This window comes from Xyrauchen texanus, chromosome 41 (assembly GCF_025860055.1).
Source record: "Xyrauchen texanus isolate HMW12.3.18 chromosome 41, RBS_HiC_50CHRs, whole genome shotgun sequence".
NCBI classification, from domain to species: Eukaryota; Metazoa; Chordata; class Actinopteri; order Cypriniformes; family Catostomidae; genus Xyrauchen; species Xyrauchen texanus.
The window spans coordinates 6,061,654-6,087,754 of record NC_068316.1 but is presented as its reverse complement, the minus strand read 5'-3'; the positions used below and the strand labels follow the sequence as shown (position 1 = coordinate 6,087,754).

Here is a 26,101-nt window from a genome sequence, read left to right as displayed (position 1 = left end):
TGACTTAATGGGAACATAATTCAACCAAATAACTCATACTGTAAATATCATAGCTTATTAAAAATGTGGTAGCATTTCAACCCTAGAGTGATGTATCTCATCATAAAGTTTTCAATCACAAGAGTATTCACTTAAAGCATCATGCTTTGATATGATGTAACTAGCAATAATACACCACTGAAGAAACACCTTTTTTTGTGTCAAATGAATACATTTGCGTTATTTCATAGTATGGCTACTTTATTATTCGAAAATGTGTAAAACAGCAATAATAAAGAATGAGTAGATGAGAATTTGACTGGTTTTGTATCTTGAGTTATTAGAAGCTCCTAATAAATTGAGAAAAACATAAAAGTTTTCATGTAAGGAAGTTCATTTTTTTATTTCTTTTTAACATGCATAACACATTTACTGTATTGTTTACCTGTGTCACCCCAAACGGGCAAGTACTCATCCTGTTGAATATCCAACATGATTTCCAGCCCGTTTCCAGTTCCACCTTTTAAAGTCGTCAGCAATGGGTTTCCATCTAAACCAGAGTTGAATGTGTAACATTTCCCATATCTTGTGTAAATCTGTCAATGGAAAAAACATAAAAACATAAAAGCCATAAGTATACAATTACATAAAAAAAATTATATATAAAAGAGCTTTTATTATAAATTAAGCGACCCAGCACACTGGTCAAGCTCCGACAGTGTGGCTTTCGAACAGTGCTCACAGATACTGTGATATCATATATCAGTTTCTGTGAGGATATTTGCATTCCTACTAGGAATTATTTAATGTTCGAACCATGACAAACCATGGTTTACAGCAAAACTCAGGCAGCATTGTCTGGCCAAAGAGGATGCTTACAGAAGTGGGGATAAAATCTTGTACAATAAGGCCAGAAACACACTGACAAAGGAGATAAGAGTGTCTAAAAGAGCTTCTCTGAGAAGTTTTCAGCTACCGACCCAGTGTGGAGAGGCCTGAAAGACATTACTAACTACTAGACACAATTCCCCAACACCAAAAGGGAATCAACAACTGGCTGATGACCTGAATGTATTTTAATGTAGATATGAAAAGCCCAGTCTCACACCCACACCTGCTCTGACCTTCACTTCACACAAACATCAACACCTCCTTCAACCACCCTCCTCCCCCCTCCTGCTACTCAACCTGCACTTAAAATCTTTGAAGAGGATGTGTGCCAGGTCTTCTGGAAACCAAAGACAAGAAAAGCACAGGGCCAATATGGTGTTTCAACCACTTGTCTAAAAGTTGCAGTTCAAAGCCTTCACCATCATCCCTGTTCCAGAGAAACCCAAAATCACAGGACTTAATGACAACAGACCCATCGCTCTGATGTCTGTGGTCATGAAGTAATTTGAGAGACTGGTGTTGGCCCACCTGAAGGACATAATTGGACCCTTTCTGGATCCCTGTCAATTTGCTTATCAAGCAAACAGGTCTATGGATGATGCAGTCAACATGGGATTGCATCATATCCTGCAACATCTGAACAGACCAGGGACATATGCAAGGATCCTTTTTGTGGAATTCAGTTTGGCTTGCAACACCATCATTCCAGCTATTCTACGGACTAAATTAAACCAACTCTCTGTTCCCACCTCTATCTGTCAGTGGATCACCAGCTTACTGTCAGATAGGCAGTAGATTGTGAGACAGGGGAAATTCACTTCCAGCAACTGCCAGATCAGCAGGCACTGGTGCCCCCCAGGGATATGTACTCTCCTCACTACTCTTCTCCCTGTACACAAATTGCTGTACTGCCAAGAACCCCTCTGTCAAGCTCCTGAAGTTTGCAGATGGCACTACTGTCATCGGCCTCATCCAGCATGATGGTGAGTCTGCATACAGAAGGGAGGTTGAACAGCAGGCTGTCTGGTGCAGTCAAAACAACCTGGAGCTGAACACACTCAAAAGAGTGGAAATGTTAGTGGACTTTAGGAGGAACACCCCAACACTGACCCCCCCCCCACCACCAATCGGAACAGCACTGTGGCAGCAGTGGCATCATTCAGGTTCCTGAGCTCTACCATCTCACAGACCTGAAATGGGAGACCCACATTGACTCCATTGTGAAAAAGGCCCAGCAGAGGTTGAACTTCCATCGCCAGTTGAGGAAGTTCCATCTGCCACAGGTGCTGCAGATACAGTTCTACTCAGCAGTCATTGAGTCAGTCCTCTGTCAATGATTCTTGAAATAAGGGACAAAACATGTCCCCCATCAAAATGTTGCAATTTGCCTTAAAAAACAATAAATTACTTCATTTAAAAAGGCTTTAAAAGTTGGATATGAAAGACTTGTGTATGTTTAGAACCTTAGTTTTATGTATATGTATATTATTTCATAGTAATTTTATAAAATATCAGCACTGTACTATAAAAGCCCATGCAAATGAACTCGTCCTCCGTAGAGGTCACAGTATCAAAATGCAAAAAAAAAGTGCTTTAAAATGCCCAAAATGTCCAAATATGAATATGAGGTAATTGGATGGCTTAATAAAATATCACAAAATACTTAAAGTGAACATTGCATTATTTTATACATTAACAACAGCCTTTCAAAATCTGTCATCAATTCATGTCAACTCCGTCAGATATTTTTCAAATTCTAAATAAATCAGGCATATTTCGGCCAGCTTTAACCCTGAGGACCCCCTTTGACTTCTTTTTGTTGATGGATGCAGCAGTCCAACACCTGCTCTCATAAGTATTACATTTTTTTAAATATTTAGCAAAAAGTTGAAATCCCTGTGGTCACAGCTTTTATGTGTCAACACTGTCTTCAAAGTAGGGATGATTTTAATCAAGAATTTTGAAAAAGAAGTTGGTATTATGGTTTAGTTTAGTGACAGCTGGCAACTGAGGAAAATCAAAATGGCTGCCATTTATTAGACATGATTAAGTTGAAAAAACATGTTGTTTTGTCAACTCCGTCAGACGTCAACTCCGGCCAGATATTTTGTCTGACGGTGTTGACATGTAAGCTGACGGAGTGGAAAAGTGCTCCCAAATACTCATTAAGTAATGTATAACAACTACATAACATGATAATATGATCTAAGTATACATGTTGATTGACTTAAAATATCTTAATATACCCAAATGCCAAATAATAACTTTAATAAAAAGTATTGTTTTTATCTGTACTGTAGCCAGACATGGCTAGACAAAAACTGTCAGTGGAGGAGCAAAGAAAAAGAAACAGAGAGTACCAGAGAAAAAGGAGAGAAAGAATTAACAGTGACACAGAAAGCAGAAGAGACCAGTTAGAGAAGGAGAGACAGAGATGGAAGGACAGGGTCAAAACAAAAAAGTAAAACAAGTAGGAGAATTAGGACCAAGAGCAAAGAGGCACTGCAGAAAGTATTGGAGGAAAGCAAAGAAAAGGTCCAGAGCTATGCAGAATAGACTGCTAAATGAAATAAACACCCCACCAGAAAGTCCTCTAGAACAGACTGTTGAGGAGCCTACTTCAAGCAGGCGTGCCCTTGCAGCTGAGAGGGAGAGGAGAAAAAACAGGAAAAGACACGCAAGGGAGATAAAAGCATTGAAAGAAAAGGTTAAGAAATTAACAAAAGAGCGACACAAACTAAGAAAGAAGGAATGGCGGAAAAAGAAGGCTCAAATAGAAAAGTCAAATGTCAAACTAAAAGATAAAGCAATTGTAGATTCTCCACGAACAGAAACAGAGAGGATGTTAACGGGAAGCCAACTTCGGAACCCCAACATTAGGAGATCTCTTCTTTTCCACAATGTTCTCTGCCAAGAGCTGGTAAGGAATAATACAACTCCTGTGGCACAGAGACGAGCCATTGAAAAATCAGGTCACAGACAACTGGCATTATCAGGCAAGGTTCTAAAGAAGTATCGGCTTCTTCATAGGCTTCGCCAGTTTGGTGTTAGCTACAAGTTAATGAGTGACAAAAAACAGACGACACATAAGAAGGCAACATATCTCCAACGTATCAGCCAGACTGTTAAGGAGTTCATTGTTAACTCATCTCGCATGACAACTGATAAAACAGACACCATCACCAGGAACAAGATGAAACATCAAAGGATGATTTTAACAGACTCAATGCTGAACCTCCATAGTGACTTTCTCAAGAAGAACCCGAGTATGAAGCTGAGTTACTCATCCTTCTGTACTCTGAGGCCTTTCTATGTTACAACACCTAAGGCATCTGACAGAAGTACATGTCTGTGTCGTCATCATGAAAATGCAGACTTGATGCTTCAGGTTCTAAGGTCATCGGGTGGTCTAAAGTCAACCAAACTGGAGGATAGTTTTCAATTAGTTTGTTGCACTCCAGTAACTGAGGCCTGCCTTCTTCGCACCTGTTTACGGTGCAAAACCAAGCATACAGTTCTGGCTCCAGAGATAAGTGGAATCAGTGTTCAATGGAGGCAGTGGGAGCGAGTTCAAGACCAAACAGCCAGTGGGATCCACTTCAACATGAAACTCAACTTGCATAGTGGGAGTCTTTCAGAGTTGCTTCATCTGTATGAGGAGAAACTTAGAAGTGAGACAACAACACATGTGTGCCTGGTTCACAATCAGGCAAAAGCATACAGAGAATTGATTAAAACATGCAGTGAGAACACAGTAATTGTACATGTTGATTTTTCAGAATCCTGGAAGTGTAAATATGCTTCTGAAATTCAGGCTTGCCATTTTGGCCAAAACTTACCTCAGTTAACTCTTCATACTGGAATGTATTACACAAAGGGTGAAAAGGGGGCATTTTGCTCAGTGTCAGAGTCTAAGAGACAAGATGCAGCAGCAATCTGGACTCACATGGATCCTGTCCTTAGAGATATACTGGACTAAATATCCATCAGTTACTACTGTGCACTTCTGGTCAGATGGCCCCAGTAAGCAGTATAAGAATAAGAAGAACTTCTACCTCATTTCTGAAGTACCACCCACTCTGGGCTTCAGCAGGACCACATGGAATTATTTCCCAACATCCCACGGTAAAGGTGCCCCAGACGGCATTGGAGGAACAGTAAAAAGAACTGCAGACTCCTTGCTTCTGTGGGAAATGATGTTGTGGATAGTAAAGATTTCTTTGAGAAGATCTCCAACAGTTTGAATGGTGTTCAACTGTATCATATTTTGGAAGAGAAGTTGGAGACATATGACACACTTGTTACACTACACCTCAAACAGGTTCCATCAACAAGACAAATACACCAGGTAATCCCACATCAAAATTACATCTGCCACAGACAGCTATCATGCTTTTGCAGTGAGCCATTGGATTGCCAATGCTTTTCTCCAGCTACTCTTTGTATAAGAGACTGCTCAGAGGAGCAGCAGACTGATGCAAGGGCCAGGAAGAGCCAGTCCATTGGCCATGTTGATGGAGGAGATGGAAGACGAGTTGGGAGAAGCAGGGATTCAGTCGATGAAATGGAAGATTTGGTAGATGAAATGGAAGAGGAGCCATTGAACGAGGGTGCTATTGTTGATATAACTATCAACAGTATTGAAACAGGGGATTGGCTGGCAGTGGTGTATGATGATCACTGGTGGTTAGGAAAGTCGATTGGTGTAGATATAGAACACCAAGATGTGAAAGTTGAGTTTATGCATCCTCGTGGTCCCACGGCCAATTTTCACCCAAAACATGGGAGGAGGGATGTCTGTTTCTGTCCAGTGAAAGATGTCCTTTGAAACTGACAGGGACAGCTTGTCCCCTCCAAGCAAGCCGGACCAGGGAGCTCTATGCCATAGCCCCTGATGTTATGGACTTCATAGAGCATAGGCATGTTCAACACCTCTTGTCCAATGCCCAAGTCCCGCAGGTTAGACAAACTATCATATAATATTTAATGCTTGGCTCTACATCGAAGGCAGTAATGACAGATACAACTCTCTATATAGTTACTTACTTGTTGAGAGAAATTGAAGCAAATCATATAACTTACCTGTCTGAGGCCCTGTAGAAAAAAAGATGAATTACCTGTCTCAACCCCTGTGTTAAAGTATAATGTATCTAGAATTACAGCAGACATTTCAACCATTTTAGTATACAGAAACAATGACATTATGAGTCTGATTTTTCACTTTTAATTTTTTCAGTGAGCCTTTGGAAGGAGTTAGAAAATACATGGGGAGAATTCTGGATCCTGTTACACTTCAACATTTGAACACTTTTAACACTATTACATAACTTTCTTAGTTAGTTCTCAGCCTATTGTGTCCTCTTGCAAATCAGTTGTTAGATTTACAGTTTAGTTCAAATATAGATGACCAATAGAGGACCTACAGATACATTTAGCTTTTTTCTTTTGAAATACCAGGAACATTTTGAAATTTTCATGTGTGCCTTAAAGATCCTGTCAACAGGTACTCTTTGTTTGAAGTTTGATACTCTCTCCCTTTGCCATGTCAAAACTAGGTAAATATCTGTAATCAGTTTGATTCTCGATTAGTTTGTCAACACCGTCAATTGTGTGTCAACACCGTTAGTTGTGGGTCAACACCGTAAGATGGAGGTTTTTCATTTTTATAAAAAAATGTATGTTTCTTTTGTTAAATTGAGTGTGTTCATTCATTAAAACACCAACTTATCTACATTCATCAGTGTCTTGTGTGCCCAAAACCACTGATTGTATATATTAAAAATAAAAAATGTGTAAACTAAATGAAGGTAATTTAAAATGGCTAATTCGAAACAATGTAAAATAATATTAAAAGTGCATACAATGCAATTTATCACTTAACCTTGCTAAGACACACCATTTCTACCCACCTAAAGACTTTACAGTGTTGTTGAATTGATCAAACACACAAAAAACTATTTTCATGTGTCAGACGGAGTTGACAAATGTCAAGGTACTAAGTGAGTAAATGTCAATTTTTATAAAAAGTGGTTAAATAAAAAACCTGTTCCTTTTCATGGTATGATAGATGAGACCCGTGTTTATGAAGATATCCCATTCAAATTAATGTAGTATCGATTTTTTGTTTGTCACTTTTCAAAAGTACTTTTGTCCCTTATCTCAAGAATCAGTGCTGTACTTCTATAACTGTCTGGTTTGGTTCAGACATGAAATCAGACATCAGAAGAATACAAAGGACAGTTTGGACTGCTGAGCGGATTATTGCTTGCCCCCTGCCCTCCCTTCAAGAACTATACACTTCCAGAGTGAGGAAAAGGGTTGGAAAAATCACTCTGGACCCCACTCACCCAGCCCACTACCTTTTTGAACTGTTGCCTTCTGGCTGGTGCTACAGATTACTGAGCACCAGTACCGTCAGGCACAACAACAGTCTTCTACCTCTTTTGCCATTACATTCCCTTGCACTATCTGTATATAACAGATTTGTATTTGTTCAAATGTACACTGTTTGTCTTATTGTGTATTTCTATATATGCTTATATCTTCTATCCACTTTTTATTTGTATTCAATTTTTTATTATCTCTTGTTTTATTGTTTGTGCACTGAAAGCTTCTGTCAAGAAGACAGATTCCTTGTATGTGTAAGCATACTTGGCAATAAAGCTCATTCTTATTCTGATTTATCATACATGTTTTTTTTTATGTATTTTTCCCCTGAGATCAACTTATAATGTTAGCAAGGTTTACTGTGCTAAAAACAATAATATTTCAGTTTTTCCAGAACATAATTTACCCTATCATTGACCCTTAGAATTCAGCTAATCTTTTAATGTTGAAACTCTTTCTTTTATTCCAACTCAATAAGCAGAATCTATTATACGTAAACCATTTTCAAACCATTTCACCACTCGTAAACTGATACTAGCAATACATACAAGCCATGTAAAAATTAACTAGTAACATGATGCTATGAGACCATGAGCTCTATTTTCATGCCAGCAATATGCGCAATGCTAAGCACAATATCCATGTGCTACATCTTATCCAATTTCGTGAGAACGCTAATTCGAAGGGCAAAGCGCAAGTGGGCGTGGGTGGGAGTGTCTGTGCTATCTGTGGGTGTATGCACACAAATTGTGGGTGGATTCTATGTTAATTAAGCAGTGCAAAGCACAATTTGCTATTTTCCTAAGAAATAGGTCATTGTTTGAGAAGCACGTCTAATCTTGGTCCAAATCTAAAATCAGTTCCTGCATTTAAAGTTGTGAATTCAAAAATTCAAAGACACTGTATAGAAATTAATCATAAAGCATTAATAGAAACATATAACAATGGGAGAGAAGAAAAACATATTTCAAGCAGGTGAGACACAGGTGAACATAAATCACATACATCACGGTCCGAAGCAGTGCAGATGACAAACAGAGCAAAGGATGCATTGCATACAGCCCACTTACACTACCAAATTCTTATGAATAGGCTGTCTTCATTTATGTCGAAATTGCTTGGCATAAAATGGAATAAATAGTTGGACGCAGAGGGTGCAATAACCAGAAAAGAACCTCAGAATTAAACCCAGCCCATTAGCGCTTTGCGAGTGTGGATTCGCCAACCCACTTGCGCCTAGACTTCATAAAAACTCCATGGCCATGCCCACTGACTTTTTGCATATGGCGTTGCACATATAACGTATCGCATAGTACTGCGCTTGAGGCATAGTGCTCTTAAAATAGGGCCCCACATTGGCAGAATTGAAAGGATTGTCACTAAAAAATGGCAATCTCAGTTGACGTTGACATCATCTCACTGAAGGAAATTCCATATACCGACAGCAATTTAAGAATGGCCTTTATCCTTCTAATAGGTATTAGCTGTCTGAAATATGATGGTCTTGGCAGTGTTTTGACAGTGATGTAGAGAGAGAGACTGGCCACACAGAGGAGATCAGTCATGGCTTCATGATCCTGCTGTGCACTAATGAGCAGAAGACCTTTCAGCTCCAGCACCGTCTCGACTCACACTCTCTGCTTAGCTTTGAAAAAGCAGGAATCAAGCTAAACCTTGTCACCGTGCAAAATACCAAAATAACAGGTGAGGCAACATTTTGTCTGCTGCATTCCTGTAGGTTTGAGGAGCTTTAGCATGAAAATGATATATACAGAAAATACAGAATTACAAAGGACAAACAATGCAGTTAAAGACGACGTGGTTGGCTCTCATTAAGTAAAGGTGAAGATATTCTTTAGATTTTAAAATGCTTTCTCATATCCCAACTTAACATGCAGAGACTACTATACAGTAAGCCATTCATAAATGTATTTATGGACTCACAGAGCTTTTTTTAACCAATCATATGAGCTGTAAATGTCATGTGACAAATCACTCTATTGATTATCAATTTCCTATGGTTCCACTTGTGATGAAGAAATTACACACGTCCCCTTTAAAAAGGGACACGCCAGCCAACTAATCAGTGTGACACTATCAAGGCTACAATCGCAATGTTCTTTTCCTACATTTCTATCAACCATATGAATAGAAAGACGCAAGGCTAAGATTTATCTGATCTGAAAATCATAATTAACATGAAAGTGCTTAGACCCAAAAATTATACATTACTGTCAGCATGCGGAAGAAACAGAGGCATCGCATTGCTGTGCAGAGTTCACGGTTTTCCAAAACACACCGAATGAGCACATTGTGTAAGAACAATAATTTAAGCCTCTCTCTTTTCCTTGTTTCCAAAGTAATTAACTTCATTCATTCTACCGGGAACACATGACGCCACAGGCGAGAACTAATTTGAACTGTTATGATTCAAAGCAATGTGAATGTATAATCTGGAGGCACACAGTTTCATGGAAAGTAGTCATGTTGATATCAAATCAGTCTTTGGCTATGAATTTCATATGCTTAAAGGAATAGTTCATGCAAAAATGAAAATTCTATCATCATTTACTCATCCTAATGTTGTTCCAAACCAGTATGGCTTTTTTTTTTTTTTTTACTTTTGTGGACTATTAAGAACTCACAACCTCATTCACCATTCACTTTCATTTATACAAAAAACTGCAATTAAAGGTGACTGAGATTGAACGTTTTGCCTTACATCTCCGTTTGTACTCCACTGAAAAGAGAAAGTCATACAGGTTTGGAACAACACAAGGTAGGGTGAGTTAATGATGACAGAATTTACATTTGTGGGGGAACCATGACTTTAAATGCTGTAGGTATCTTGGGATCATACAAAGCATATTGGTTTTCTGTGTGATAATGATAAAAAGAGTATCAAGAGCAGCTTTGGAAGAGAGTTTAACTAAAGGCAGATTTTAAGCACATCTCGGCATTGAGCGCTTTTTAATAATTCATGCGTCTTCTACCCAGAAATTTGTCAGAGTGCAGTTTCAGTGCCAGTTGATGTTACTGAGATTTCTAGCCTCAGGGCTTCTTTAAACAGTCCTCAGAATCTGTCACACATACCTAAGAAAGAAAATAAGAATGCAGAAGTATGCTGCTGCTTCAGAGCAAATACTGAAAGACAAAAGCAGTTTAACATTTTGTAAATAAATGATTTGAACTGAACATTTCACTAACTAATACATGAAAGTTAAACTGGGTGAATCATGTATAAGAACATGTTTGGGTGATATTTTAACCCAAAATATAAAGAAAAGGACTAATACATTTTTTTGCATTGCGACATTGTGTTTAACACATTTTCCTTCACACCCAAAATTCATCTTAAATGGGTGCACCAACGTGATATGCTAAACAAAGCAGTTAGACACAGCATAATGGTCAAAGACGTCTGTCTATATAGAAAAAACTATTTAAAAACAGCACAGATGGATGCAAAAACCCAATTAGTGCAAGCAGCCTGGTCTCATAGAATCACGATACTGTACCAACCTTTTTGCAAAATGATTTTATATGGATCGTTTTACATATCACAGCAGTTTCCAGGAGAAATTGACACTAGAGGTGCTTCAACGGCGACTTTTATTCCCTTTCACCAAATCATGAGTAAAACGCAAGATTATCAGTTTATAAGTGCTTTCTTTTCGCCCTGGTCCTCACACAATGCTATTTTACGACAACTAAACACTTTTACTAAAGCACATGACTTATATGGTGATATACATTTTACTGTTTGCATTACATAACCAACTACATTTACAAACTTGTTCAAGTGCGGTCAAAATGTGCGGTCGCTCAACTGAGAGAGCATTGCACTTGCGATGCAAAGGACTGAGATATGAGTCCTGAAGAGCACTCAAGACAACACGTGAGCTAAAAATGTCATAGAAGCACCACAAAATGACATGGTTGCTTCAGTTTTTCATGTCATATTTGCTATTTATGACTTTATCGATTAGGTTAAGGTTTAAGGTTTAGGGTTGGGAGGTAAGTCTTGTTCATTTAAAAATTTCAGAGCTTCAACCTTAAAAACCTTATCAGTTTATTTCACCTTGAAAGTAAGGAAAGACGTAATATAATTTAGCAAAAATGTCACCACTGTCACGCAATTTTCATGAGATCAGATCGGATGTGAACGGCTGCTGACACAGTACAATACACAGTAATTAGAATCTAATGAGAATTACCATTGATAATAAGGGGAACTACAAAAATGGTCCTCAATGGTCCTGAAAAATTCACTTTATGCAAAAGTTTCTTTTGACTTTGTGGTGAAGTGTAAACTGGACAGGCTTTCGTGAGTTTCTGCCACACAAACACACAAATGATATTCGTTCTAATCTATTTCATGCAGGGAAAATGGTTTCGAGATCTCTTTTAGTAGCACCTAAACTGTTAAAACAGGAATCATCTAATTTGTAATCCATTTAAATACCCTGTCCTGCACTTTTCCAATTGCATTGATTAATTAGAATGCCTGGCTTGATTTACTTGCTTTATCTTGAGCAATGAATGTTGAAAACAAGTGGTACCTTAAGCAAGTACAATAGTTGACAATGCTGCAATTGTTTACACATTAGATGAGCTAATTAGTGTCTAAAAAGTCCAAAGCATGACCGATTTTCAGTACGTCCAAGGAAATACATTCATGCATGTATACATACAGGCGTGAAATTCTTGTAAGTGCAGTTTTCACCCCGAAACCTGCATGCCAGGAGCATGTCTTCTAATTGGTGGCCCAGCCTGTCAATCATCTCTGTCGTGTTGAGCCTGTGGTTAGGAGGTGGTGTGTAGTTGGAGAAGTCAAGAAGATGCAGCAGTCTTTCTCTGTGTCGACTGTGTTTGAGCATTGAAGCGCTCTCTCGGTTAACCGTATGGTTCAAGTGCATAATGTCCATCCAATAGCCACTATAGTAGAGGTCAGTTTTGGTGAGACTGGACACCCGGAAGAAGTTCTGGTTGCAGAACGTTACAGCTGGAAACGTGACGTTACGAGTCCAAACCATGTAGATCTTGGTCACGGCTGGGAAGGAGAGAAGATAAAGGATTCGATTCCAAGACCATGTGAAAAGAAGCCCCAAACAAACAAAGAGAGCCAGCAGCCAAAAACACCGTTGGATTTTGGATTTGTGTGGCGAGAATGCGTATTTTAGCCCGTGGACCTTGGTCCTAAGCACAAATGCCGTTGTAATGTCCCCTAAAGTCATTTTGAGTCTTCTCTGGTGGCTTCTTAATTTGGTTTCATCGATCAAAGAATCTTTGTTTATTGACTCCTGATTGGATGCTGACTTCTCCATTTTGTTGCTATATGCCTCTGAACATTGGCTGCAAAGTTTCAAAATGCATCATACTTCAATATATTCTCAATCATGGAGAAATATGCTGCTGTAGTTCACGATAACCAATCAATCAACCAAAGTAGTAGCAAAAATACCTTCACAAAAATGTCATTAATATTTTGCTTGTCTGTATTTTTGCCAGCCCATGCAAAAAGAAAAAAAAACAAGTAAATAAAGGACAAAGGATTGTACGTTACCAAGCTCTGGATCCAATAAAGTAAAAACCTAATTGCAATCTCAATTGTAACAAAGATCGTTTCTTTAGTTATCCTCAGGTTCTGTTGATTCAAGGTTCAAGTGAGCCCTTCAAACAAATCTGGTTGTTTTTGTGGATGAAAAGAGATCTTTCCTCCTCTTCAGGCTTCATTTTTTTTGTACAGAACAACTGTGTGAGGCTGGCTGCAGATTCCTATTGCTTTTCCCTTTGTGCGAGAGCCCAACCCACCCCGTTCCACTCAAATTATTCTGTCGATAGATTTGCAGCGGGCATATAGATTCATTTTTTCTCTGCTTTTTGCGTTCTTGAAATGAGAATCCGAAAGATTTTGATATTCTTCTTGTATTATAGTAGACAAACGATATCCTCCAATGCTAAGAGAGCACAGGAAATTCTCACAGGCATGAGTTTCTGAGATGACATTTATCAGGCACCATGTATCTTTAATGTCTTTACTTCACTGATTATTCACTACATTGATTTTAGATTAAGATTAATAGTCTTCTCAAGTTTCATGTTTTATTGTATGAACTCGAATAAATTTACATGGTTCAAAATATAATTTTTTTCTCATTTAATACATACACAGTTTCATCACTTGTGCCGACAACCATATTACGCATATCATAATCTACAATTTGATTTATGCATGATATATATGATCTATTACAGTATGCATTTTTAAGACAAAAGTCCCAGTTCTTTAGTTCCAGTTTTAGTCCCAGTTTTAAGATCTAATGTAATGGTTTGTAACATTTACCCACCTTTCCAGCCATTAATGCATCAACAGAATTATTTTCTCATCTGTAAAACCCACATTAAATCTTTAAATATTTATTTAATTTTTTATTTTGTTGTTGTCATTATTTTTTTTGCTATGTTCAACTTCCTTGCCTTCCTGCGAGGAAGTGTCCATAATTATGATCTATAAAATGTAAACTTAAATTTAAAAAACTTAATTTGTGTGGTTAATTGAGTGGTGTTGGCATAGTGGGCTAAAGCATATAACTGGTAAGCAGAAGGTTGCTAGTTCGAACACCACAGCCACCACCATTGTGTCCTTGAGCAAGGCACTTAACTCCAGGTTGCTCCAGGGGGATTGTCCCTGTAATAAGTGCACTGTAAGTCGCTTTGGAAAAAAGCGTCTGCCAAATGCATAAATGTAAATGTAAATGTAATTTCAGGCATCTATGACATTATCAGCTTTAGTTGTAAGTGTTTTGTTAAAGCAGTCAAATTCTCAATAGTCCAATTACTTCAAAAAGGGCATTTTGAAGGACTCTACCAAGCCTAGGAACCCTAAAAAACTGACTTCTTTCCAACTATTGATCACAGTGTTTTTGGCCACATATACGAATGTATTCGTGTCCACTCACCTTCCATTAAATCTTAGCAGAGCCAGAACACCAGCCCAATTAAAGATTACAATTAGTTCTTCCTAAAGAGCGCTCAGAACAACCCAGTGCCTAATAAACACAACAGTTGTCCAGGCAGAATGGTAAAAATCTGTGCACCTTAACTCCTGGGAATTGTGTATTAATTCAGGCAATCTGATAGGATCTTGAGAGTTTCACAAGTATTTTTCTTTTTTTTGTGTGTGTGCAATATGCATCAGATGATCAATTAACAGACAATGAGTGGTCTATAGGTGTGACTATAGGGAGGCCGAGACTATAGATTTTTAACATATAGCTAGAAGGCAGATGTTTGCCTAGACCAATGGTTCCTAACCCTGTTCCTGGAGGCCCCCCCAACACTGCACATCCCTTTTCTGACACACTCAATTCAGGATATGGAGTCTCTACTAACGAGCTAATGAGTTGAATCAGGTGTGTTTGATTAGGGATATATCCAAAATGTGTAGTGTTCGGGGCCTCTAGGAACAGGGTTGGGAACCACTGGTCTAGACCAATAACTAGTCACTGATCAAGTTGCCTCCGAATCTCCCTGTATACTCATTACATACAATCAACTGTACTGCCAACAACTCCGCAATCTAGCCTGCACGCTCCCACAGCTGTGGAACTAGTTAAATTCCTAAATCTTGAGTAGATTAAGCCTGACGAGATGAACTCTGTCATCTAATCAATAAAACTTTCAGCTGCTTTGGAGTTGATTAAGGTTAAGACACAAGACAAATCTTTATTCCATACAATACCAGCTGTGACTCTCCATTGTTTACTTTCGAGACTGACAAGGTATTGATTTCTGTCTTTGTTTCTTGGTCAGGTAGCAGGGTTTAGTTCAGGCCAGTCACAGTATAGATTCAGCTCCTCTCTCACTCAGGTGGGACTAATTTTTTAAGTGTCATTGGTCCTACAGTGAATGTTTTCTCATTCTAGGGTCATTAAATAATAGATTAACCTGCATTTCAGAGGGAAAACTGCAAGTAGAGATAAATTACGGTCTTTATCTTTTCTAGTGAGCTCAAATTATAACTTCTGAATTACTCCCAGACAGAAAAATTTCAATCATTAATATATATTAGGCTGTTAAGGAGCAAAACTAATGCAAATTGACCTGCCAAACTTATTTCCAGCTGGAAAGTAATTACGTTTTCCAACATCTTTGATGCCATTAGACCAAATTGCATTGATGATACCAAAAGCCATATAGCATACCATGGCCAGCCAATTGAAATGTAAGTGCAGCGTAGTTCTAGCGAGAAGACTAGCGGTAACCCCAAGCCAATCACATGTAAGCAATTGCTTTATAAGTCTGCTCACAATCTATCACATTGCTGTTTCAGTGCGCTAACACGGCAACCTCCACCACGCCACCACCACCAGTTGAGTCCCATCCTGTACGGGGGAAGGCTCCTCGCCCCTGAGTACTACAACTTCGGACCGCCAGACCAGGCTTACGCCAAAGAGAGACATTACATTTCTGTTTTATATTCATCAAATAAATGCCATCTTAATTTCTCTCAGTCTGCGGGTCTTCCTGCTAGAAATGACTTTATAGTACATTTCTATAGCTTTATATATAGTTAACCTTTACTACAGGCACAATCCGTTTGGAACAGCTCAGGGTTCAGTGCCTTGCTTAAAGATCTCATGAAATCAAAAAAGTAGTTTTCTTTTATGTCTATTACCTTTGAAGTCATTTTAATACAAGTCCAACTTTTCAAAGTTGACAAAATTGACTTCAGATATACACATTTAAAATGTTCAGTCGTCTGGCAAAACAGAACAAAATTATGACTTATCTTGTTTGCTGTGGCATACAGAAATTTGTATACAACAGAATGTTACAAAGATAAAGTCCATTCTCAGCAAATCACACTGTAAAATATGATTCACTGACCTTAGTTTATTTTTAAGGCAATCGGTTTGCATGCTTTTTAAAGTAAATGTACTCATTTGTCTCAAGTAAATTTATCTTAATTTTTTCTAAGTACCGGTAATGTTAACTACTTACAAGTAAACTTACAATTTCTGTGATTAAAGTATCATTGATTTTATTCAATTATTTAAATTGAGTTACAGCACGTCTTTTATAGTGTAAAGAAAATTATGACTGGGATCTCAGTTAGCCATATTGTACATTGGATTCTCCTCAGCACTTCTTAGTGCATATAAGTCTGCACATTTGTAAAGTACAAATGAGTAAAGAAGAATGGCTCTAATTTAACAGTTAACATTGATCACCCTGGTGACTTCACACAAATCACAACTATCAACCAGCTACAACAAAACAACAACAATTGTCATAATTATTAAGACTACACAGATGATCCAAAACATTATGACCACTCACAGGTGAAATGAATAATGTTGATCATCTCCTTACAAGGCCACATATCAAGATCTGGGTTGATTAGATGGTAAGCGAACAGTCAGTTCTCATAGTCAATGTGTTGAATGTAGGAGAAATGGGCAGGAGTAAAGACCTGAGTGACTTTGATAAAGGGCAAATTGTTATGGACATATGACTGAGTCAGAGCATCTCTGAAATGGCAAGGCTTGTGGGGTGCTCCCGGTTAGTAGTGGTCCAAGGAGGGACAAACCGGCAACAGGATGTTGGGCACCCACGGCTCATCCATGCACGAGGGCAACAAAGGCTATCCGTCTTGTCCGAACCAACAAAAGGTCTAATGTGGCACAAGTGGTGGTGGCATAGTAGACTAAAGCACATAACTGGTAATCAGAAGGTCGCTGGTTCGATCCCCACAGCCACCACCATTTTGAGCAAGACCCTTAATCCAGGTTGCTCCGGGGGATTGTACCTGTAATAAGTGCACTGTAAGTCGCTTTGGATAAAAGCGTCTGCCAAATGCATAAATGTAACTGTAAGTCGAAGAAAATTTTAATGATGGTTACAGGAGGAATGTGTCACAACACACAGTGCATCGCACCCTGCTGCGTATGGGATTGCGTAGCCGCAGACCGGTCAGAGTTCCCATGATTACCCGTCCACTGTCAAAAGTGCCTTTAATGGGCACGCAAGCATCAGAACTGGACCTTGTAGCAGTGAAAGAAGATTGCCTGGTCCAACGAGTCCCGTTTTCTTTTACATCACTTGGACGGCCATGTACATGTGCACCGTTTACATGGGGAAGTGATGGCACCAGGATGCATTGTGGCAAGATGACAAGCCGGTGGAGTGTGTGTGATGCTCTGGGCAATGTTCTGCTGGTAAGCCCTGGGTCCGGCCATTCATGTGGACGTCAGTTTGACACGTGCCACCTACCTAAACATTGTTGCAGACCAGGGTCACCCCTTCATGGCAATGGTATTTCTTGATGGCAGTGGCCTCTTTCATCAGGATAATATGCCCTGCCACACTGCATACATTGTTCAGGAATGGTTTGAGGAACATGATGAAGTGTTTGAAGGTGTTGCCATGTACTCCAAATTCCCAAGATCTTAATCCGATTGAGCACCTGTGGGATGTGCTGGACCAACAAGTCCGATCCACATCGGCCCCACCTCGCAACTTACAGGACTTGAAGGATCTGCTGCTAATGTCTTGGTGCCAGATACCACAGCACACCTTCAGGGGTCTTGTAGAGTCCATGTCTCTAAAGGTTGACACTGTTTTGGCGGCACAGAGCCCCAACATCATATTAGGCAGGTGGTCAAAATGTTTTGGCTCATCAGTGTATACACATTTTTAAATAACAATTATTATTTTTCTACATAAGTTCCTTTGTTTTGAACAAGCATGCATAATTTATTCAAGCTCAAGGGGTTATGGGTATTGCACACAGATGCAATTTTGTACTTGATAATTAGATAGTAGTGCTTGAAGCCAAAGTTTAAAGAATGTACAGTATATATTTCTGTTATGATTCCAAAATGTGACATTTCAAGTACTGTTTAATTAGGACCACTTAAATGTTTTTATTAATTACAATTTTAGGGTTTAGACAGTAATGGCAACTTTATTAAAACTAGTAAGAATAGCAAAAGATTAAGTTAACAATTTGAAATAAATATTAGTATTTATAAGCAAATCAGACCCCCCTAAATTAACCTTGGAGAGTAACATCAATACAGATTTATAGTCCTCCTTATTGAAGGTAACTGTACGAAATATAATGAACACTGATCAACAACCCCTTTTCTAAAGTATAAATGGATGTAAACACAGGCTGTGTCTTGTTTAGAAGGCTGCGTCCTCCCGAGGTCACATTTGTCGTCTATATATGTCATCGAGGCTGTCTCGTTTCAGAAAAGCAAGTAGGACACTTCAAATGCAGCCTTCGAATGGGAATTCGAAATCAGGGGAATTCGGAGGATGCATGAGGTGTATACTTCGTGGTCACTCACAACCCACAATTCTTTGCTTCAACAGAAATGTCTAAAAAAAATATTTGCCCATAAATATGATGTTCAAACACAAGGAATGTTATTTCCCAAAGAACCTCAGTAGATGGTGCAGAGTATATAATATGTATAATTATATTAATTTATAATTAAAATAAAGTGTTAGACTAAAAGTACACCATTATAACTCTCCTAAAATGTACCTCATGCGTTCCCTTCTCACTCAAAGTGCTCGCACTTGTTAAAGAGTGGCGTGCTGTCAAAGCAACCATGTTACGTTACGTTTCCGTTTGTTCTTGGAAGGCTGCCTCGTTTAAACGAGACTTGTTTAAAGGAGAACACTCGGTGTACTGCAGCCTTCAAAGAACGCGTGCTACCTAGCACGCGTCCTTTGAAACGAGACACAGCCGCAGTCTCATTCTGTCCTGATAAAGTAAGAAAACTTGTATTAGCTATATTTGCATTGCTGGCTCTTGTAAAGCAAATCAGTCTCTATTTCAATCAATTTCTGTCATTGCTGATTGTAAATATTTATCACGGTACTGTGCAATTACAGCAGGAATTTAGCTGAACTCCACTGGATCAGTGAGTGGCAAATGGTTCTGTTACATGGTGTATGGAACACTTGAGTTTTGATTATTTAACAAATCAATGCTCAAATTCCAAGTGCATAATTGACATATTTATAATCTGTCAACATATACAATTTATGACTGTTAGGTAATAAGCCACAGCTGTGCTCTTAAAAAATGCACTCCAAACTTTAATTAGACTGTTCGAGAATAAAAGTCCAATGATCTACATTTACAGAGCATTGTTGAGCTGCGATCTTCATTTGCTATTAAATTAACATCTTTTCTCAGGGTACGTTCTTCTAATGCCCCTTAAGAGATATGCTTGCTCTGTAGTGCATAATTTCATTTAAGTGGCAATTTGAACTTTATATGAGGTTTCATTCAATAAAACGCATGTGGTTAAGCGCTAATTTGAAAACAGAATTTAAACGAGCCTGAATGCTCTAGCAGTGAGTAGTATGGGTGCATCTCTAGAGAAAATGGCAGTATTCGTGTATGCAATGGTTTATAAATGTTTTAAAGGGGACCTATTATACAAAATTCACTTTTACATGGTGTTTGTACATAAATGTGAGTTGGCAGTGTGTGTACACAACCACCCTACAATGTTAAAAGTCCTCTTTCTTATATTTATATTAATCAAAAATTGTGTGTCAAAATGAACGGTTTTCGTTTCTGCTCTAAAGTGACGTCATGTTAGAGCTGGCTTCACCCACGACTGGTGACGGACTCCACCCTATTATCATAGAGATCCTCCCCTAAGTGATCTACACACAGTCCGCCATTTTTTCCAAGCTGGAGCAAATACAGTGAGAAGAATAATGTCTCAGCTTCGTAAGCATCATAACTATTCTGTTGTTGGCTGTAAAACGAACATAAGTGTCTTCATGCACTCCCGGCATCAGAGCCACTGAAGACGCAGTGGATAAGTTTTCTTATTGAAGGAAATGTGCCCCAAAACATACATTGTGTATGTTTGTGCAAATCATTTTACACCTGAAAATGGTTACTGTCATGTACTATTGTCTCTGATTGTATTCACAGAGACCAGATATACATACATACATACATATATATATATATATTCATAAATAACATATGTTTTGACTGAATGCAACTGCAATGTTGACCTACAGCCAATGAGAGGGCAAGAAACGGGGCACGGGAAGTTTCAGTGGGAGGAGTCCTGATGTACCTGCAATGGAACATCAACTAGCATGGCTGCGGTATCAATAAAGTCTCATTGGACTGAAGAAATGGAGGAAAATATAGTGGAACATTGGCAGGAGCACCAGTGCCTATTTGATGTTTCATCTTAACTGTATCACAACTGGTGGAGAAAGAGAAGAGTTGGAGAGAAACTGCAAATTATTTTGGACAGTCAGGTAAACAAATAGGTAGATTTTTCAGTAAGAGGTTATTTTTCATATTTAACCAATAAAATATATGATTAAAACATACATATTATATTCAGAGATGCATAACATATGATCATGCATTTGTTTTCGTATCTCGTATCACTTCTCGCGTGTACTCTGTTTTGAAACGTAATTTGGAGTCCAGGCAGAGTCGTCGGGGATTCGTCAATAGTGAAATGGTTTGTAATGTGTTCTCCCCTATCAACGAATCATTGTGTAGTTTTAAAAAGCTACGACTTTAATGACAAGACAGACAGTTGTGTAATATGAACTGTACCTGTACCTGTAACTGCAGTGTTTAGGAGGCATATGTTATCTCAACAACTGTAAAGTTTTGAGTTAAATGTCCATTTACACAAATGTACGTGGAATTCAAACATAGTTTAGAACTCTCTTAAATTAGAATCTTTTTCAAAAGCTGTTGGGTATCCAAGTGAACACATAAAGCACACTGGCATACATTCAATACAAGGGTATTTTTTTCCTAAATTTGAGCAAATCATCACATTTACTTACCCCCATAGTGTGTGCAATAATAGTGGACCTGTTAAATAGCATTTGTTTTTTAAGCTAAGACTTTAAGGTATGAAGAAACTGACCTTCACAAATAAACCTATTATAAGAAATATTTACTGGAGTAAAATGTGGGACAAATAGCCCCGGGCTTCAATGTATTACAGTTAAAGCAGATAGCAGTTTTTTCGGCCCAAGCTTCCAAATTTCAATAATTTGAAAGAACTAATAATAACAGTTTTACTGAGCCAATCAAAATAGTGCACATGTGTAATATGAACATTTTGATAGAAGCACCACTGCTTGCATTTCAACAGAACAGTCTTAAATCAGATCTGCTGGGACCACACAATGAGCTGAAAGAAAAATGTATTTTGAGGCAACTACTGATTTTTGCAGCTTAAGGGATTTTCTATAGATAGAAAAGGAGTTTTTATTTTATTCAGTTTTCATTTAAAAATAAAATCTGGAAAAATATAAAATAATAATAATTATAATTAAGTACTAACCCTCAACTAGCCTAGGGCAGTTAGCTGGTCTTATCTGGCCACCACGCTGGTTTCAACTGGTCAGGCTGGTCTGTTTTGATGGTTATAAAGGGTTTTGGGCAGTTGTAAACAGATCTGCCAGCCAAAACAAGATTGGTCAAGCAGGGAGACGAGCGAAACCAAGTAAGAACAGCAAAAAATGTGGCCAGGATTTTTAATATTTTTTTCTTTTTCTTTAGCCCAAACAACCAGTGTTTGTGCAACGTATGTACAATTAGAAAGGCTATTGTTAAAATAAATGTCATCTCTTTGGTGATGGTGCCCTCTTGTGGCCATAGTTCTCAACCATTACACGAAGACAAGCAAAGACAAGCAACTTGACACATTTGTGGTCATAAAACACTAATTTAATATGCCTTGAATATTCTGTATGCTGTAAAATATATATTTACCAATAAAATGTCATGCACACAGGGGTATAGTTTCCAGAGGGGATGGGGGGTGGGGGGTGGGTGGGTAGGTCCCCAATGTTTATACCATACTCAATAGAAACATGTAGACGATTCATGCTGAAGCCCCCCCACCCCCCCACCCCCAATATTCAAGCCAAATCTACGCCCTTGCATGCACATAAGATACAACCCAAACATTATCAGCAAGCATGTGTGTTCCCCAAGCACCATATACTGAATGTTAATTACTGCAATACACCATCTTTAGTTACAAATACAAAAATCAATGCAAATGCATATTTAAAAGATGCAAATGAAAGAACCAAGGAGTTCTGTCCAAATTATTTTGCTAGATAGAAGCCAGTGAAGAAATCATATGGTCTACACAGCGGCCTGGCAGCTCATGTATTCCCTGATTGCCATCTCTGCTGGGAGAGAGCAGTGTGTCTGTATCAGTAAATAACAGATGCTGTTGATTCTATGGCATACAGCTGTCATTACAATGCTTTTTTATGGTTTGTTCAGTAGTTAAAGGCTTTAACACAGCAGACATTTTAATATAGTAGAAATTTGTACATTTATCTGCATCTGTTTGGGAGATAATCATTTTATTTAACACAACGCATGGATTAAAGGAATGTTCCAGTTTCAATACAAGTTACACTCTGTCAACTGTCAGTTACTACAGTTAATAATTCAGATGCATCCTATTTACACTGGAACTTATTCACAGTAGCGCATCTTTGATTTTTTTGACAGGAATGACAACGAGCCTTTGAAGGATAAACTTACAGTCTCTACAATGGGTTGTATTATTGTTTCAAGCTGTTTCAAGCTAAAGAACCATTAAAAATTAGATGTGATTTACAAGCTTTACACAATTTTATATACACTGAAAGAAAACAAAGATAATTGTTCATGCTGTTCTAAACTAAAGTGTCTATTAGTGGTTACTGGCTTCATTTTTAAAAATTACATATGTTAGCCAGCAGGTGGTGGCAAAAGATAATTTTTGTGTGTAATATGAGCCAGTTGGTGACGTAAAGTGAATCCATTAGTCATTGTTTACATAGAACTGCACTCCATGATCACTCGTATTACTAATACATTACCAAAACTAAGAAATATCTTTAAACGGCTTTAAATGGACAACTTCAGGATTAAGGCTCATGCTGAGAGAAACGACTGACTGATTGATTGCAGAACTCAAGTGATTACCTTTTATCAGAGTTTCCACATTGGATACATACTGTTTAAAATGGTGAATGACTCTTGCGGACCGGCTACCGCGAAATAGAGAGGAATACCCCACTTGGACGTCTATTTTCCACTGAGAAAGCTGAGAGCATCTCTGATTGGGTGTGGCAACAGGTGATCGCACACACTCTCTCTCTCTCTCTCTCTCTACACACACACACACACACACACACACACACACACACACACACACACACACACACACACACACACACTCCCCGGCCTGAGAGAATGAGGGAGGAATGTGACAGGGCAGAGGGTGGGGCCGGGTCATGATTCCACACACCTGGTTCCTAATCAACTCGAGAGGGCTAATAAAAGCTGCCCGACACCTGTCTGTGTTTGTCTTTTTGGTTAAGTTTATAATTAAAATATTATTTATATTGTCAAGCCGGTTCTCGCCTCCTCCTTTCCATTAATCCCTTTACACCCTATTACTTTCTTTACTCTGTGGAACACAGAAGAAGATATTAAGAAAAATATTATGGAATCATCAAACTATCTTTGTTTTAAATAATCACATATTGGTATCAGCAATCATATTTATTGTATCGTATTTATCGTATCCCTAATTGTAACATATATCTTGGTGCAATGTCTTTCCCCATAGACTTCCATTGTAAGTCTATTTTTACAAACCAAAGGACAAGTTAAAATAATTTTCTGTTTTTTGTGGTAATTGCTAGCATGCCACATATGATGTCGACAGAGCTTAACTTGTACTGAACCTGGAACATTCCTTGAATGCGGTGCATTAATGTTTGTGTTGGCAAGCTGAGAGGTTGGCAGATCATTACATTAGTGTGTATGCCAGCACATAACACAACATCATGACAAATGTTCAAGAGGGCAATACTATTTTATTGCTCAAGAAATAGCTATTGATCAAATTAGGCTAGTGTCCATTGAATCTTATAGACCACAGCTGAGCCTTGCGGTATTAATATCAAACAGAAACAGAGATGCAGAGAATGGCCAATATCCGGCCTATTACCTCTGTACCCAGGGTAGCATTACCATCCTAGCTGCACCAAACACAAATTAAACGTTGTTAGGTGAGAACATAATCGGCAAATGTTCGACTCAGAAGTATTCATCGCAATCTAAATTAATTATAGGTATTTTTAAAAGGGATTTAAATGTTTGCCAATGCAATTGTTTTTAAAGCACTTACTGGTGATTAAAGATTTTCATACCACACTACCATTACAGTAAATCAAAAGGAAGTTAAACATCGAAAAGGAAATTAAGTTTTTAATCAGGCATATAAGAAAGGGCAAGCTGAATCCATAACATGTCTTTCGGGGAAATCTTGATTTACACAGAAGTGGTAACTGAATGCTGGAATGATGTTGAAGCTGCCTTGATAAGACTAAGCGATACTTGGTATAGATCTGTTACAGCATTATGGGAAATAGAAGCCCAGCACAGACAAATGTAATACGAGTCACAAGGTCATACTGTTTGAAAACTTTGGGAGAGCTAAAATCTACTACATTTGTTATTCAGAACAAATTATGCGGCATTAAAATCCAGAATACAATGATGAATGGCTCTATGAAAAAAGTTTTGAAAATTAACAATTGCCAAGTTCCAAATAGTAAAAAAAATTTAAGACGCAAGTAAAAATTACCTTGCTAAGTTTGAATATTTGATTAAATTTTGGTCTGTTACGGTTTGACAATTTTTTTCATTTTGCACATTATTTTACTTGTATTTTTTTTTTACTAAAACTGTTTACCATTTTAGACAGTAAAACTAATTAAAATAAATAGATATGACAATAAAATATTGACTAAATTTAAGATACATTTTTGTCAAAAGATGAAAAACTTCCATGCATGATTTTAGTTGAAATTTAAAAGCAATAGTCTAGTGGGTCCTAGGTAGCTCAGCGAGTAAAGACGCCAACTACCACACTTGGAGTCGCAAGTTCGAATCCAGGGCGTGCTGAGTGACTCCAGTCAGGCTTCCTAAGCAACCAATTAGCCCGGTTGTTAGGGTGGGTAGAGTCACATTAGGTTAACCTCCTCGCGGTCACTATAATATGGTTATCACTCTCGGTGGAGCATGTGGTGAGTTGTGCGTGAATGCCGTGGAGAATAGCGTGAAGCCTCAACACACGCTATGTCTCTGCGGTAACGTGCTCCACCCCCCCGGATTGAGGCGAGTCAATATGCCACCACGAGGAGCTAGAGTGCATTGGGAATTGGGCATTCCTAATTGGGGAGCAAAAAGGGAGAAAATCAAAAAAGAAAAAAGCAATATTCTAATATTCACTAACCAACACAAACAATTCTAATATCATACTTACAGTTCAATTTAAAACATATACTTTGTTGTAGTTACTTAAAAAGTTGGATTGTCGGTTTTAACTTAACTCACAAAGCCAAATTATACTTGCTTTTGGCTCTTGACGAGTGTTAATATACCGTAAAAAAACGTCTAAGCAAACAAAGTGCAACTGGCAAGCCTTCTAGCAATTTCAATCTGGAATATTCCCAGCAGTAAGCCACCAAAAAAAAAGGAACAAAAATTTACATTTGTGACAGGTGTGATTTACAGAGATTGGTGCTGCAGGTGACACGATGGTATGCGCTTTTTATTCCACAAATTTGCAAGAAAATGTTAAATAATAATAATAATAATACAAATTATTATTTTTTATATAAAATAATTAGTAGGGTTCTCAATATTATTTAACGCATTAATTCAAGGCAATTAATTATATACAAAATAACACTTCTTTTTATTTGGAGCAATTCAAGATTAAAGTACAACCTG

The 26,101-nt window shown here is 38.1% G+C and overlaps 1 protein-coding gene across 2 annotated transcripts in view; it reads right to left on the bottom strand.

Moving 5' to 3' along the window:
- LOC127634454 (acid-sensing ion channel 1C-like) overlaps positions 1-26,101 on the bottom strand; it is a 103,698-nt gene that overhangs the window by 17,441 nt on the left and 60,156 nt on the right. Inside the window, exons 1-2 of one of the 2 annotated variants that reach the window (XM_052114028.1) lie at positions 11,952-12,584; positions 425-575 (exon numbers count right to left, since the gene is read on the bottom strand). In XM_052114028.1, coding sequence (XP_051969988.1) covers positions 425-575; positions 11,952-12,584 — 784 coding nt within the window. Of the gene's footprint in view, positions 1-424; positions 576-11,951; positions 12,585-26,101 lie in introns of those variants that run through there. The other variant, XM_052114029.1, reaches the window with a different exon arrangement.